Source organism: Periplaneta americana, chromosome 15, assembly GCF_040183065.1.
Source record: "Periplaneta americana isolate PAMFEO1 chromosome 15, P.americana_PAMFEO1_priV1, whole genome shotgun sequence".
Lineage (NCBI taxonomy): Eukaryota > Metazoa > Arthropoda > Insecta > Blattodea > Blattidae > Periplaneta > Periplaneta americana.
The window spans coordinates 120,422,927-120,441,658 of NC_091131.1; the positions used below are offsets into that span (position 1 = coordinate 120,422,927).

An 18,732-nucleotide genomic window follows, 5' to 3' on the forward strand; every position below is an offset into this window, starting at 1 on the left:
TCTAATGTGTCAAATGTGTTTTAATCAATAGAAAGTGACTATAATTTTAATGTTAAATATAAAATAATACACTACATACCTACATTTAATATGAAATTTTTCTTAAATCATGAACTCAGACTAAGATATTTTAATTATGAATTTTTATATTATAAATATTTATTACTAAACTCTTGCAATTTCAGTTTTTGTTTCATTGGGATTCACCTCAAACTGTTTTATAAATCTAATTTTATTTTCTAGTGAGTAGCTTTTACTTCTACTGTTACACATGATTGCTAGACACATACAGAACATGTCGAGTTATACAGAAGATAAGCTAGCATGTAGGCCTAAGGACAAAGCATGCTGGTTCTGTATTAATCTGGGCTGTGCGAGTTTTCTGACTTATTGGTATGAGTCCAGCAACCTTGAGATCACTGATGTAAAGAGGCAGCAATCTTCGCTGTCATATCGTCAGCTGTGTATTGGAGTGTACTAACTCCACTTTCAGCAAAATATCAAATAAAGTACATTTCCAACATACATCATATGCACATACCATGATAACAATATTCCATTTCTAAGTATAATATTTTCAAAATGCATTTGTTCTATATCGCATTCAATATCGGTTTCTTCAATATTGTTTTGTTCTATATTCAATTATTAATTCACCAGACTACTTCGATCACATTTCAAATTTTTTTACAAGAGTAAAATTAATGCTTATAACTCGGGGACAGATTTTAGCATTTTTGCATGTTCTATTCCCTACTTGCAAATCATATGCCACAATTATATAACTATTTAAAGTTATTAGCAACCAAAGGTCAAGATTTTATCGTGCATATGCATATTTCAGCTTTTGGTACATATAAAAGCATACAGTCAACTCTGGATATATTGAACATTTGGTTATAATGAACCTAAATCGTTGATCCCGATCCACATACATTAAAAAGTACATTAATATTTCCGTTTATTTCGCTTCAGTTATAGTGAACCTTGTATCCTGACAAATTCTTATTTGAAGTCAGACCTTCTTGTATAAAATAGGAAGAATGTGTTGAGAATAACATTGTAAGTTTCTTACTCCTTTAGTCAAAGGACAAAGGTAGGATTAGTGTTTCCTAGACAATGAGCTGTATTGTATTTTTTTTTTATTTAGTAAGTTATTTTCCTACGCTTTATCAACAGCTTAGGTTATTTTGCGTCTGAATGAGATGAACGTGATAATGCCGGAGAAATAAGTCCGGGCTCATATTGGGTTGAGGGAAGACCCCGGAAAAAACCTCAACCAGGTAACTTGTCCCGGCCGGGAATCGAACCCAGGCCACCTGGTTTCGCGGCTAGACACACTAACTGTTAATCCATAGGTGTGGACACTGTATTGTAAATCTAGGCAACGCGTGACGACCTTGCCTCACTTACTGTCAAAGGGTTGTTCTCAGAAACATTTCCATTATGACAGACAGCATCAAAACAACGAAAAATGAAATTTCCTTCTTTTATTAAGGGGGGAGGGACATTATGTCCAGAGCATAAATGGAAGTAAGATTCTGATGGCTTTCAAACTCCATTAACCCCCTCCCAGTTTCCATTAAGTGACCCGGGAAATTCCAGCCTGAGTACACAGTCACACCATAACAGCGTTTGTCATTTCTACCTGATTAGTATGTTTCTAGTGTTCCAACAGTGAATGTGCTGTATAAAATTGTCGAAGCGTAAAATGTTTTCTTTGGAAAATAAGGCGAATATTATAAATTTATAAATGACATTGAACGTGGTTTTTCTCAAGCGGACGTGGGTCGATAGCATAGTTTAAGTAAATCAACTTTGGGTAACAATATACAGTGTAATTCATTCCACAACAATGAACTATTTTCTTTTCTTGTTCACAATTTCATTCATTCCTTCTGTCATTTAAGGTTAGGAAAGAGAGACTTCGGATTTAGTGAACCTCGAATACAGTGAACGAAATATGCAAGTCCACAGAGGTTCACTATATCCGGAGTTGACTGTATTTCGTTATTTTTTAATCAATTTGGTGCTTAAACCAAAGTTAAGAATACAGAAAATCGGAATACAGAAGAAACAAATATATTGAAACATAATATTACAATTATTATTTATTTTATCACACTGACAAGCTGCAGATTGCAGACAATGCACTGTTGTTGGCAAATCATTGTGGACAATTGTGGAGCAATCAACAAAGCACTCCATAATTAAATACATTGCTGACTCTATGCAAATGTATAATACTGGGACATTATTATGGATGAAAGTTGATAAAACAAGAAGTCGCCTTATTGCCTATTTCTCAAATCAGGGTGCGAATTAATGGGGGGGGGGAGGGGATGGGAGTATTTCCTCCCCTGTTGGAAAGTTATTCCCCTATCATAAATTCATATTAACATCCCTGCCAGGGATAACTTCTATCCCCTTCACAAAATATAATTGTTTTAATACGAGTATACTTTATAAATTATAAAGTAAGCAAAGAAAATAATATTGATGTATTATCATCACTGGCAAGCTGACAACAATCAATAACTTAGGAATTACACATCTTATATTAAGCCTGCTCATGGATATAATTATTATTATGATCAAACTGCAAGACAAGCCACACAGTGTGACCAAGCATTGAGCCGTATCGAATCAGGTTGAGGTTGCCTCTATCACTCTGTTGTCATCATTTAGTGTGTTGTATTAAGATAAGAGGAGTGATGCAAATGATGCAATACATAAATATGTTTAGTTCGGAGAAATTCCGATGTGGTTGGATGCTTGTAATGTCCAGCACACCGCACCGTGAACTTAACCCGGCCATTGTAGCATGACGATGAATTGATGATATGTGAATTAATGATGTCGAAATGAGTCTGAGGTCCAACACCAACGAATTATTCTCTATCTTAGGATTCTATCCCCCCTCGTCAGAACTCTTAATTTGCACCCTGTCTCAAATGCATTAGATTTTGAGTGTTTTCACAAAAACACTGCAACAGGCTATAATTGGTGGTGAAGTTTGACTAAGGAAAATGTTCGTAGACTTCTTTTCACTCACTAAATTCGAATTCTGCCGTCTGTCAACATATGCACTATAATACGACTTTTGCTTTCTCTTGTCGACATGACAAATCACAAGTCAGAGAAACTTCGACAGTATGTTGAGGGCAGGAAAATGATTAGATCCCTAATTTTGGATTAATTTTTTCAATGATCCATAACGAAAAATGTGCTAGAAGTTTACTGCTTAAGCAGTGGGTTAAAGCACAAACAACTTTAACAACTGATGGTGTCTCAATATTCTTATGTATAACAAAAAAAAAAAAAACCCCATCAATAATAGTAAATTGATGTATGTATGTATGTATACACATATACTTCAATTTTAACAGTGCACATTTTGTTATTTTTAGTGCATACATGCATATTTTGCAGTGTTTTTAGTGCATATGAATCTGTCCCATACTTATAACTTAACAGCTCGTTGTTCACCTAATGCAAAAGCCTGTTGTGTCCTTTGGCATGAATTGTCATCAGGTAGAGCAGCAAATCAAAATGCAAGTGCCATGATAAAAAAGTTGTGTTCTGTTGTCAAAGATAATCTGCTAGCTAAACATTTAATCCTGCGGTCATATTCTTGCGTATCACAGAACAAAAATAAAGTAATGACTGTGGCACTAATGCATTTTTGCAGCAAAATTCGCAAATTACCACAAAAGAACAAAATATTTCGAACCTGTACATAGAAACATGCAAGAAATTGATTTAATCCACAGTAAAATTGAAAGGTTTCTTGGAAAAACAGAAATGTTTACTCATGTTTACTCAGAGATTTTGCCTATCATTCAAAGAAGTCATCTGAAGTAACTGAAATATCGGAAGGTGACTTCTTTGATTACAATATATCGTCGCTTATCTGATGAAGTGACGTAAGCGCCAAAACCAAAAATTTGGAGATACTTCGCCAGCACACTTCGTTGGACCATATCTATATTCTGACGAACTGGCGTACATCCATCTCTAATGGTTACTTGGCAGTGAACATCGTGTTATCGTCGTAAACGCCATTGCTCTTTCATTCTTTTTCAGACGAACTGGCGTATCAGACTCGCAAGTCGCTTACGTCTCTTCGTTAGGTATTACCATTTTTAAAATTGGTCATTACGTCTGTGTGTGCAGTGTATTGCTAGTCTCCCTATAATCCCTGGATTGCCACGTGATGCCAAAAATGAACATTTGTTTATAAATTCGAGCAAACTAACTATTTCAACATTATTAAGCAGTCTAGAGTATGAAATTGGCACAAAAAGAAACAGACTGAATGGACTACAGTCAGAGAAGTCAGAGTGACCAAAGACGACCCTAACTGCGTTTTTGTAAAAACCAGTCATTTGGACGAACATTATGAGCAGCTATCTCTGAAATCACGGAATATTTCTGAAATTTTCAAGTTTCCTCTGCCTCTTCTTAATGTCACCTCTCCAAAGATTTCGGTTGAGAAGTACAACGATTTGCAGCAGCTATGCAAAGAGTCAACACCAGTAATAAGAGATGTTGTTTATAAAACGTTCTACAAGGAACCCCACATTAATTCTAGGGTACAATTATTATTAACCCATGAACATTTTCAATACTTATTTGTGTTTCTTAAAATTGTTTGTAAACAAATAAATACATTGAATAATTTCAAGAGAAAAATTGTTCCCGGGCCGGGTATCGATCCCGGGACCTCTGTTGAACGTACCAGCGCTCTGCCAACTGAGCTACCCGGGAACTCCACCCGACACCGTCTCAACTTTTCCCTTTATATCCACATAACTCGCGTGGGCTGACGAAACGCCAGAGACCCACATCGAGTGCACACAATCTCTGTGTGACTTGGAATTGTGGTTTTCTGTTAACGTACACGGTAACGTATATATTATGCAAATCTAATCTTTCAGGTAAAGCTCCCTGTAAAGCCGATTTGAATAATTTCAAGGGAAAAATTGTTCCGGGGCTGGGTATCGATCCCGGGACCTCTGTTGAACGTACCAGCGCTCTGCCAACTGAGCTACCCGGGAACCCCACCCGACACCGTCTCAACTTTTCCCTTTATATCCACATTGAGTGCACACAATCTTTGTGATTGTGTGCACTCGATGTGGGTCTCTGGCGTTTCGTCAGCCCACGCGAGTTATGTGGATATAAAGGGAAAAGTTGAGACGGTGTCGGGTGGAGTTCCCGGGTAGCTCAGTTGGCAGAGCGCTGGTACGTTCAACAGAGGTCCCGGGATCGATACCCGGCCCCGGAACAATTTTTCCCTTGAAATTATTCAAATCGGCTTTACAGGGAGCTTTACCTGAAAGATTAGTTTTGCAAATAAATACATTATTCATTAATTTTATGTAATTCAAAAAAATTCTTGATTTTGCTTTATTAAAATAAGTTCATAATCCTCTTTATTTCCTAGACTTTCAAATAATTATAATGTATAATAAAAATAAAAAATAAATAAAATTAGTCAAAAAATAAATAAAGAATAATACAACTCAAAGAATAGCATAAATTAGTATTATACGATCAGTCATGTGTATGGCGTAAGTGCCTTCCTATTATGAATGAAATCTTTCGAACAGATGTATCTCCAATTAAGGCCTTCTTGGCCTATAAGGTATCAAAATTTTAGAGTTTGCCATTAGTCCTTATTAAGAGAAACAATAAACGAACTGAATCAATGTATTATCTTTGACGTGTCAATTTATTACTTTGAGTTGTAGGTCCGCATATAAATACACTTTTCTTTCAACTGCTCTCCTGTAAAATTACACATTTGTCGCTTACGCCACTTCGTCTTTTTAGCGACGATATGTGCGTCCACTGATTTCAATTTTTCTGCAGTTTCATTTTGCTCCTTAAAGACTTGTACTATTTGAAGGGACCAACCATTTTCCTTAGTCTATTATTTTCGGAAATATCTGTGAACACAGACGTAAGGTTTCAATAAGCAAACGTAGGCAAAAGAATGTTAACGTAGAAGATGTATTTCCAAAGAGAGCATTTCCCTCAATTAATCCTCTTAAGAATGATTCTAAAGTGTCTGAGAAAAAAAGAAAGACATTGCATCCATGTTACAGTACATGCCACAGAGGGAGTGTTTTATACAGCTACACTCTGTAAAAACAGTAGGTACCACTGTCTACTACATCCTACAATTTAGGATGATGATGGACATGTCTCACTTCACTGAGACAGAGCTTTGAATCATAATACTGTTAGTGATTGAATAACAGCTCACACATGGATACACTGCTACTCTGCTGTAGGTTCTATCATGCCAAAAACTGAGTACTGGTTTGTTCTTGGTCATGTCACGTGACAATTTGTGCCGCGCTCACTGGCTGATGGTTATAAAACAAAGCAATACTGAAAGTGCATCAGTTGCAACGCACATAGAACAAACAATTTTTCCCAGTTCCTTATGAACAAATAACTTACATGGAAATGTAATACTTGTATTTATGCTGCTAGATTATAGTTACACTATGTGTACATTTTTGTAGAGAGAAGTGAAATGTGTGAAATTAGCACTCTTAGTTTTTTCCTCTATTTTCTCGGAATTTATATTTATGGACATGGTACATTCCAATATTCAGGCGACAATATGGCTTGTATATTCCCTGTATCTTGCAGCTGACTTGAGAATTATGAGAAATGATTAAAATGTATTCAAAGTCATATCATAAGTCATATCAAGTTAAAATAAAATTTTATTGCATATCAAAGCAAAACAAGAATACGGTGTGTACAATTCAAATCTAAAAAAATTACTACTTACAAAAGTGAATCACATAGCCTACAAATCAATTATGTGCACTTCAGAATTAATTTATATGTAATTAAATGCAATTTTGTCAGGACCTGTGAATAATTATGTTCAAACCAGAACTATGTATAGTTTGGATCAGCTTACTTAATACCTTAAGGGTGAAACCTAACCATTTTCCCCCCCATTACTACATATGCTAGTGGATTATGGTGATTTTCTAGTTTGAAGGTTGAATTTTCTTTTGCCAACTTCGTTTCGAATTTCGATTCTGAGAAATACACTGGTAGTGATTTTCTAACTGTTATGTTGGCAGGAGAAACAGCTGTTGTCGGTAGTGCAAATTCTGAAAATTCAAATTGTTCTAGATTTCTGAACCAATTACTGGAAGCTAGTGAAATTCGAACATACTAATAATTAATGAGTATCAGTATTACATTAATACATAGGTTATTTTGTGTGTTCATTGCGTTGTGGTTACAATTCAAGATTATAGTCAGATGATAGGTGTAAATAAATATATAACATATGGTGTGATACGTGCACTTGGGTGATCGATAGAAAATGTGGATGGAGACAGCAATTTATTATAACTACGTAGATAGCAAAATTATTAGGAGTAAGTGATATTCTTAAGCATATATTTCAAAATGGCATTCGGTTTTTGGAGTTTATACTAATCATTTCACGTGATCAAACAAAATACATTTTTAGGTTAGGTCTGATGAATCGTGAACTGTTTAGTAAAAGCAATGAATTTCATGTTGTCAGATAAAATACATTTTAATATTAGATCATATTATCTACTAATTTCCAACAATGTGTGAGAGGTCCAAGAGGAAAATTTAGGCCTATCCTTTCACAAATTATTGAACCGTTTAGAAAACACCTCCCACCATAAAGATGATATATAGTAAATAGGCAAGACATCGTTATTGTTAATAGTACATTATTATTATTATTATTGCGTTGTGGTTTTACCCTCTTTGGTGATATCTAGTATTATTTGGCAACACTGAAAAAACGGCCAAATTAGCCTTTTAGGAATTGCTTTTACGTGATTCTCATTATATAACTGGGTTATGCGTAACTCTATAACTTAGGTTCTATAATAAGCCTACGTTCTTCCTATTACAAGTACATATTTTTGTATTATAACAAGCTAAGTTATAGCTCTTACATAATGAAATTGTTTTTGTTACAATAAGTGCGAAAACTTAAGTATTAAATTAAATATATGTATTTAATAAAAAATCTCATAATGAAACATAGTAAAAAAGCAGCTTTTAATATGTTTCTAATTAGCAATTAACTAGACTAACAGCACACTGCTGTAAAACAAATAATAATAATAATAATAATAATAATAATAATAATAATAATAATAATAATAATAATAACAACAACAACAACAACAGAAAATGATGTAACGGTAATAACAATAATCAATTCGTGCACATGCTCATGCTTCTATGGAACAATTTTAGGTGTGGGAAAGAAACAAAAAAGAATTTACATGCTAGAAAAGAGATTACATAACAGTGATAAGAATACATCCTTGTATTACAGCTGTTAACAACCCTTGAACTTGCTCCTTACATAGACATTACTATTGTCTTACAAATCGAAAAGTGAGTACACACACTCTTTCTTAGAACTTGAATTATTATCTTCACACCAAAGACTGTTGTCCCTTAAAAAGTATATATTACACATATTATACTCCATTTTAATGGTACAAGAAATGTTCAAGTATAACATCCAATTAATAGCAGAACAAACACTGTATTGTTGCCAAACTGTAAAACCAAGTTAAGGATTTTCTTACATACAAAATAAGCCATATGCACAAAATTTTATAGGCTATAATTAATGCTATCATTAATCAAATTTTAAGTTTTGTGTGGGTTTCACGAAACGAACCAGTAACAAATTTTCTTATACCTACTTAAAATTCATCAGTCAAATAAGACAGTGTATACCTCATTTGTAACTAGCTTACACTACTGTTGACATGCATGATCCTGTGCCTTACCTTCTTAATAGGATCTTGAATTATTGTGCTTTTACGTGACACAGAATTCCCAGGAAACTTTCTTTAAAATTTATTTTACTAAACACCCAAGGACTAAGTCATCATCCAGAAAAACAAACAAGCAATGGATGAAAATAGATGGGTCACTTACAAATTTTACAAATAGGAAACCCTGTAGATTATAACAGCTGAGGACAGATTTCAAAAAGAAAAGAAAAATTATTTAATTCTTAATTGACAGAACTTCAGTCCTTTTAGAAATCTGTTTGTAATTTCTTCAATATAATGAACAATAATCATTAGACATCGGGATATTTAGATAAAAGTTTACTTTATATGATAATTTATGATTTGCTACTAATAATAAATAGGTAATAGTAAACTATCATTATTGTCAACATCTTTTTCTTTGCTCTGAAATCATTATATATCTTATCTCAGTTATCAACAGTATTGTCATTAAATTCATTATTATCTTTATATACAGTAGAATTCCCCGTATCCAGCAACTGTTGGACAAAGCCAATGCTAGATAGCTGATTTTGCCGGATAATTGGAAAATACGTTTATAGGTTATGTAATAATATACTGTAGGCCTACTGCACAAACATTTTTTTTCCATGCTGAAATTTAGTAATTTTCGTGTAAGTAGATATTTAAAAATGAAGTTTTGAAATACGTACAAAGTTTATTTTTAGTACTGAATACGGTATTGTAGGTACATTCATCAGTTCATAAAACTTTGGCTTATGTCTTGGGTTCATGTCCATTTGGCGAAACTCTTCTTAACAGCAGGCATCAATGACCAGGTCTGTAATCGCAACATGCCTAAAGTCCAATCAATGGCTACACTACCTATGAAGAAGTCCACAGAATAGCGGAAACTGGAAGTCTTCGGCATAATGATATAACATTTAAACCTGGAGAGACAAAAGATTATATTCTGGATCCGACCATCAGATTTGAGACGCACCAGAATCAACCCAAGAAGGTTAATCTAGAGAAAAGGGCAATTCATGAACAACTATCCCTTATTACAAAACATCATATAAAGTCAGGGATATAGAAGTCATCAGATTAATGGTGGGCACTAGAGGGGCCATACCAAACAATTCGTGTCATTGTCATAAATTTGGAGTCCCAATAACAACAATTAAAGAAATTTCTATGATAGCTTTAAAGGGTTCTCTGCAGATTTTACGGTGACACTTGTACTTCAATTCAAATTACAGTTGAATTTTCTCATTCTATTTTTTTATCTGTATTTTTTATTTTACTGCAAATTTTCATTATTGTAAAACATCATCTACTGTAAATTTCAGTTTATTGTAAATAAATTTCTTTTAAGACATTTTTAATGTCACACCTTAAATGTTAGTGTTTAACATTTTTTGTCTTTGGAACCTCACCAAGTTGAGGAAGACTAGATATATTATGTAATACAGTAATACATAATAGCGTAAAAAATACTAAAAGTTTTCGTCACCTTATGACAATTTTAAATGGTGGCCATGTGACATGAAGAACAGTGTAGCCGACATCACAATAATGAAGATGATGAAGTGGCGGTCGATGATTTGAACCTCTTTAACATAACTCTAATGTCTGCTTGTTTACATATACTAAAACTTTTATGCGATACAGGGTAACAAAGAATTTCACACTTTCCTATTTAGACTCATCCAACATCCTTTCGAAACAGGCGAGTTGAAGTGGTAAATTTAAAGATATTGTCTCTGCACATTATCTCCAAGGCCCAAATGACAGTTTACCAATGCTACCTTATCTACTCCAGGGACATAACAGGGTTTTCTGTCTATGTTTTCACGCGTGAATAATGTAAAGAGTAACCACAATATGCGGCATGTGTGATTCACGAAAACTACCCACATCTTTGTCTGACTCTTCCCTTTCGCATGAATGACAATTTTTTTTGGCCTAGCCAAAAGTGCTGTTGTTTTGGTATTGCCGGTTATTTGGGTGCCGGATACAAGGGATTTTACTGTACTTCTTAAGAATCTCTCATCTTGGTGATAAAATGTAAAGTCTACAAATTATATACCTATATTTGTGAATTATGTATGTTATTAATTATCTTTGCACACCTCTTAAGAATCTGATTCTGATATTAACATTTTAAATTTTAGTTTAGAAACAACATAGATATATTTGTGAACTTAATATTATCTACAGGTCTATGCTTCCAATTGCAGACTTCTTGAAACTAAACTCTTAGATTTCAAAGAGAATTGCATGACCTCATTTCGGATAAGCAAGGAAAGTTTCAGATAACAAATGTATACTCTTTTTTGGAATTAAAAGTTTAGAAATTAACTGATAAATTGTGTACATAAAAGCACCACGTGTATTTAAGAAGAGACATAAGTTGATACAATGCATACAGTAGGTACAGAACAATTATTTTTTTTTTCATGATACTTCGTGTAAGGAAAAGGATAAATGAGAAGTTACAGACTGTATTTTTAATGTCATGTAACTGAATTTTATAAAGAAATTTAAAAGTTATACTACAATAGTGAAGAATCGATTTTTGACTTAATAATAATAATAATAATAATAATAATAATAATAATAATAATAAATGAAAAAAATATATGTAAATATATATAAAACTCCAATTTTAAATTGAAATTATTACATTTGAAGTGCATCATTTCGAGAAGAGTTCCTATATATTAAATATGAATAAAAATATGTCCAATACTTCAGGAGATTTTGCTTTATACAAATAAAGAAACAGATGAGTTAAGAATAGACAGAGAGTGTACATCATTCACAGTATTTTTTTTTATTTCAGGGATTTAAAAAACACGAAATTTTAAAGTAAAAAATGTGTGTGTGTGTGTGTGTCTATATATATATATATATATATATATATATATATACATATATATATATATATATATACATATATATATATATATATATACATATATATATATATATATATACATATATATATATATATATATACATATATATATATATATATATATACACACACACACGAGGCCTGTCTAAAAAGTATCCGACCTTTAGCCAGAAAAAATATTTCAAATACCTGACGGGGTTGGGACCCTAATCCCCTTCAAAGTAGGCCCCTTGTGCTTGCACACACTTAGCCCACTGATCCTTCCACTGCCGGAAACACCTCTGGAAGTCTTCTTTTGGAATGGTGTTCAGCTCCGTCGTCGCGTTCCGCATTATCTCTTCTCTACTCTCAAAACGGGATCCTTTCAGTGGTGTCTTCAATTTTGGAAACAACCAGAAATCGCAAGGAGCCAGGTCTGGAGAGTAGGGAGGTTGGCAAACGGTTGTAATTCCATGTTTGGGATGAATGTGCGAGGGCGTTGTCGTGATGCAAGTGCCAGTTGTTTGCCGTCCACATGTCTGGTCTTTTGTGCCGAACTGCATCACGGAGTCGCCGGAGAACATTGTGATAGTATTCCTTTGTCACCGTTTGTCCTTCCGGTGCGTATTTGTGATGCACAATTCCACGGACATCAAAGAAAACAGTCAGCATCACCTTGATTTTGCTTCGCACCTGCCACGCTTTCTTCGGCCTTGGAGACTCGGGATGCTTCCATTGCGACGACTGTCTTTTTGTTTCTGGGTCGTACCCGTACACCCATGACTCATCTCCAGTTATCACGGTGTTCAGAAACCCAGGATCAGTGTTGGCGGTGTCCAGAAGGTCCTGTGCAATGTCACGACGGAGGTCTTTTTGTTCCGGGGACAACAACTTGGGCACGAATTTCGCAGCCACTCGGTTCATGTTCAAATCATCACGCAAAATTGCATGTGCAGAATCTTTACTCACTCCAACCTCTTCGGCAATCTCCCGCACGGTGAAACGACAATCTGCCATCACCAAATTTCGCACCCTCTCAACAACAGCTGCACTCCGAGCAGTTTGGGGCCTGCCACAACGCTGCTCACTCTCCGCTGATGTGCGGCCATCTTTGAATCTGTTGAACCACTCCTTAATTTGTGTTACACCCATCGCATCTTCCCCAAACACCTGCTGAATCTTACGAATTGTTTTTTGACTTTGAGAATCACCAAGCTTTTGACAAAATTTGATGCAGTATCTTTGCTCAATTCGTTCAGTCATCTTGCGAGAAAACTAAATTCGACAAACACTTAGAACAGCACCTTACTTGGCGACCACCAGCCAGTGACTGGCACAAGCGAATGCGGTGAAAAAATTCAAGCATGCGCATTACGGTTCCTCCTTCCACCATGTACAGTGGCGCCGCCTTAGAATCACTACTTTGCGCGGGAAAATTTAAGGTCGGATACATTTTAGACAGGCCTCGTATATATCAAGAAGGTAACAGTGTTTCCTCAGTCTTCTCCTACAATTTACATGTTTCGAAATAATAATTTTCTCTACTATGTTAATAGTGATATTCCCTGCTTAATATTCAATTTAAATCATTGCTCAAACAACATACGTATTTTACCTAAATTGTTTGCTATGAACGCAAATAAGGTAAACTTCGCTATCTGGACTGCGCGCAAAAGACATTTTTTGTGATCGCAGAAGTTAAAATAAATGATTTTTTGATATAAAAAATACAGGCTATATGGATATTTTTCGTCTGATATTTAATAATGCTGTATCAACTATTACTTATTTAGTGTCAATGGAATTGGTGATAGCGAAACAATATTTGATGAGATGAGGTCAAGTATTCTCCATGGGATTACCTGACATTCGCCTTAAAGTTGGGGAAAACTTCGGAAAAAATCGAACCAGGTAATCAGCCCAAGTGGGAATCGAACCCACGCCCAAACGCAGCTCCGGATCAGCAGGCAAAAGCACCTACCAGCTGAGCTACACCACTGGCTATACAAATGGATATTAAAAGATATTAGTAGATTACAGTAAGGTTCTACATTATATTATATGCTTGCTAAGTAACCAATAATACTGTGAAAGGAAACTGCCCAAGGACAAGTAGTGAGACAATATTCTCTTATAGACATTCATCTGTGTGTACAGAAGAGGCATATTAATTTTCGAAACCGAAAGGCAGCATGTAAAAGATGTCAAATCTTCTACAAATACTAATTCCAGATGGTCTTACTTTGTTTCTAAGTCATATGCATGATCAGGAATTATATAGACTAAATGCTAAGAATATCACACCAAGAATACCAGAATGCATGTGGGTCCACTGAAAAGATTTCTAAACCTGGTTCACAACACTTCGAAATTCAACAGTTACATGATCTGGAGAAAACAACTTGTAAAAACCGCACACTGACGTGTTAGTGACAGTTAGGACCATTAATAAAATATTTTCATATTTTGTTTTATTACTGTTACCGGCCTTATGCACTACTTACAAATTAGCACATATTTACAAGATGCGTTCTCCAATCCATATGATTAATTTATCTGTTATATTTCCTGTATTTCCAAGTCTTATGAACCACAACTAGAAACCCTCCCAACAGACACCATATCTGTTATAAGGCACTGAATTCTTAGCTTTAGTACATATAATAACTACGCAGTTATTTGTGACAAATAAATATGAATTCTGAGAGTATAATTACAACTTTTAGAAAGTCAAGTTTTTACTGTTTTTCCCTCTATTCCCAAAATGGTTAAAATTATGTAAATTTGACTAATTCGTGTAACTCTTTAGGCTTAAAAACTGTCTGTGAAAATCTTCGACTAGAGCCCTAAAAATTGTCTGTGGAAGTGGAATATTTCTGGAAGAATATAATTTATTTGAAAAAAATAAATAAATAAAAATAATTTACCGAGACATGGTCCATATCAGGGCTCGAGAGCTGGACAAACTGATCAACAATTTTAAGAGCCAGCAACATTTTTAGGAACCACGTACAAAATAATATTAAAATTAACTTGCTTCCCTCTACAATGCAAACCAGTGGAATCTCACTGTGTTCAGGAGGATAATGGTTTAGCTTCTTCCTATTGGGTTCTCTTAACATTGCTCTATCCCTTTGAAAACCAGTCATACCTACTAGTCGTACTGGATCGAAATATTGAATTTTTAGACCATTCATGTTAATTAGATTAATGCTATATGTAATGAAGATCTGAATTTATCTTTCAGTAGATTCGTTACACTAAATCCCCTTCCACATAATGCACTTGACACTGCTAACGCTAAGAAGTTTCCTTAGCAAGGGAAACCTTTCATTCATGGCGGCAACTTTATAAAGAAGATCACGAAGTGGTAGCTTCTGCTCAATTACTTTTGACTTTGTACCATTCAAACATTATGCCTTTCAATATTTCTTCCTCATCTTTACAAATCAATTTTGCCTTGAAGTGAGTAATCTAGTTTGTGCTTTTATCACCAATATCCATAAAAAGTCAGCAAATTAATTTTTTTATTGATTATACTTCGTTATTAGTGATTAGTGGCATTGTGGTCTAAGGCATCTTGCTTAGGTCTTGAGCTACAGAATGTGTGCTGGTTCGAATCTCAATTGGGAAGAATTTTTCTCACGAAATTTCGAAGTTATGCATCATGATGCACTTGGGAAGCTACGATAGGTAAGAAAATCCAGTTAAGAAAGTCAGCTACAATGGCTGGGAAGAATCATCATGCTAACCACACGATACCTCTATTCTGATTGGATGATCATCCATCTTTGCTTCGGCATGTGGGTGTGAGGCAGCAGCCAGCTGGTCGGTCTGGCCCTTAAAGAGCTACAATGCCACGGATTATTATTATTATTATTATTATTATTATTATTACTATTATTAGTGGTGGTGGTGGTGGTGGTGATGTTGAGAAGATTTAAATAAATAAAATATTATATTACGCTATTACCGGAATGGAATTTTAGCAGTCACAACTTGAACATTTTAAGTCCCAAATTCAATTTTTCCATCACTCATGCGACCTAGCACCTATGAATTGTCCAGCCCTAATTTATATACTGCAGTTATACAGTAAATATGGATAATAAAGAAAATAAATCAATACAGATTTCAATTACAACGAACTTAACATAGCAACAGCCAAGCTAAAGAATAGAAAATCTTCAGACCCAGACAATATACACCCAGAATTTATCAAACATTTAGAAGAAAAGGCGAGGTTAAAAGTGCTATAATTTTACAACCAAATATGGAAGAACATAGTTCCAGCTGGAAAAAGCAGTTATTATTCCTATTTTGAAAAAAAAAAGGGCAAACTCTCTCAAGATATTCCCAGTTATAGACCAACGCCATTTACTTGTGTAATAGCAAAGGTAATGGAAAAAATGGTTTCAAACCAACTGAACTGGTACTCAGAACCCCAAAATCTTATCTCTCCACACCTAGCTGGATTTAGAGAGTTTCATTCTACAAATGACCACATCATTCATCTCAGTCAAGAAATAAATATACAAATAAACAATTTTTTTTTTCTTTCAACAAAGGAGAAGGATATTTTGGTTATCTTTATGGACTTTCAGTTAGCTTATGACTATTTGGAGATGTAACATGCTACATAAATTACATAAAATGGGCATAAAAGATAGACCTAATGTATGTTTCATTGGCTTTCAGAATTCATAACAAAACGATTTTGTGCCAAAAAAATTAATAATGCTGCTTCTCAATACAAACAATTACACAGATGTTTACCACAGTACATGTTCCTAGTACAACTTTATTCAATATTTACATCAATGACCTCCCCAAAATCCTGGAATGAAAACTGCATTGCTTACTGATGATTCAGTTGTGGACCTCTAAATGAAGAAAACTAAATTCCCAGTCACAAGTTACTGCCCAAAATTCACTAATACAACTAAAACTTTGTGTGTAGAAAATTTAATGGACGTGAACATTGATAAAATGACATGAAATTTTCTCACTTGGCAGGATACAGGTACACATAGGGTTGCCATACATTCCGGAAAACCGGGATTGTCCCAGTTTCGAGGGTTGGAAATTAAGTGTCCTGGACGGTTTGGTAAAAATCCTGAGTTTACAGAATATAAACATTTTACGATAATATTATGTCATTTCCGTTACGAAATATATTTGAAATTTCCACCTCAGCTCCCATAATAAAATTAGATTATTAATCAATTGGAAACTTAACTATAATCGCTTTGGTTTAAATGTATCAATTAGTGTTGGCAAGCTATTGAATGTGCTTCATTGTACTATAATAGCTTGGCTTCAGCAGGTTGCAGGTAACAGGAAAGAATCGTAAGAATCTCATTGTTTTGCTGTTTTAACAGTGGCTCTTGTCACTGATTACGAGTATTATTATTTAATACTGTGACTATACCACCAAAACGTAAAACTAAATTTAAAGACTAGTATTCAGCAGAATTCCCTGCAATGAAGAGAGATCGCAATGAATATGAAGTAGAATGTAAATTCTGCAGGTAGATTTAATTGAAATTATTTTTAACGTTCGAAAAAGAACAGATTACCATTGTTTTAAAAATATCATAAGTGCGATGTTCTAAAAAAAACTAGCCTATATTTGTTCACAATTGCTACTTTTCAATTGCACATGGATGGTAAAGTGACATCAAAGATCATGTTGTTACGGCTAAACTCAGAGATCCATTAAAGTCAGCATTCTCCAGAAAGCAACTATTTATTTTACCACCAGTAAGTGCGAAGAAAGAAACGTAGCTGCTGCAGAAGCAATGTTTGCTTTCCACTCAGACACCACCATTCCTACAACTCCACCACATGTACAAGCAAGTTGTTTTCAGAAATCTTCAATTATTCAAAGGTAGCTAAAACATTTTCCAGTGCAAAAACCAAAACAGAAGCTATTGTAAATAATGTAATTTCTCCTCTTATACAGGCAGAGCTGAAAAAAAAATCTTTCAGAATCACACTTTATGGGTACTAGTACAGATGCCAGTAATCACAAATATCATGAGATATTTCCTGTGATAATGCAGTTTTTTTTATGAAGTTGAGGGTATTCAATCAAAATGGTAGATATAGTCGAATGTCAAAATGAAAATTCTGATATAGTCTCTGGTGTTATTAACAATATTACAATAAGGGCAATTCTTGATATTTAATACAATATGTCAAACATTAGTTGTAGTGAATTTTATAAACTGATTACAAATAGCAAAATTTCGAAGTATCTAGATTCTGTAAACTCTTCTGAAAAGTACCGTAGGCCTATGCTTGGTATAAGAAAATCTCATGCCCATAAAGTTAATGTATGTGAAATTCTTAACAAAGTGTCAAAAATCAAAATACATAAACGCTCCATAACAGGAATGTGAATTGTACATCAAGTTCATAAATAGTCTATTAAAATACTGACGTGCATTGTATTGACATTGTACCATCATTAACAAAGTACGACTCATAATAACTTAACCTTGTACCTTTGTTTCAGTTTTATGGAAAATAATTATGGCAACCCAAGGTACACATAACTTTACGATATGGCAAAAACCTGTCTAGAACTAATGCAGCAAAATATCTTGGGAGTTATTTTTGATGATAAACTATCATTGAACAAACAAACAGATAATATTACAAAGAAGGGAACAGGAAGATTTTCACTTCTAAAAAGTCTGCAGGAAAAAAAGTGGGAATGCACAAGATACTCTCTCAATCCAACATACGAAATGTATGTCAAACCAAATAGCCAATGAATACTGTGGAGAAGTACTGATACCATCACCCAAAAACTTCCTCGATAAACTCATTTATTTCAAAATCAAGCCCTAAGATTAACTACTGGAGCAGTAAAAACAACTCCAATCGTTGCTAAGCAGATTCTTACGGACACTCATAATATAATTGAGGAATTGAAGGAACAAGCAAACATACAGTACGAGAAATAATTAGATTGCCATATACAGAAATATCCTCTGACTGAGGTTCTGACTGATA

At 34.3% G+C, this 18,732-nt stretch overlaps 2 protein-coding genes across 4 annotated transcripts in view; both read right to left on the reverse strand.

The window, feature by feature from the left end:
• The window catches only part of Rpn13 (regulatory particle non-ATPase 13), a 625,061-nt gene that overhangs the window by 454,724 nt on the left and 151,605 nt on the right, over positions 1-18,732 (reverse strand). The gene's annotated exons all lie outside the window — the stretch shown is intronic.
• AGO1 (protein argonaute-2) overlaps positions 1-18,732 on the reverse strand; it is a 235,727-nt gene that overhangs the window by 129,326 nt on the left and 87,669 nt on the right. Inside the window, exon 2 of one of the 3 annotated variants that reach the window (XM_069848074.1) lies at positions 13,572-13,710. The exons of the other annotated variants lie outside the window; for them this stretch is intronic. Within the exon in view, the coding sequence (XP_069704175.1) occupies positions 13,572-13,578 (7 nt within the window). The 5' untranslated portion in view covers positions 13,579-13,710. The remainder of the gene's footprint in view (positions 1-13,571; positions 13,711-18,732) is intronic. 3 annotated transcript variants of the gene reach the window in all.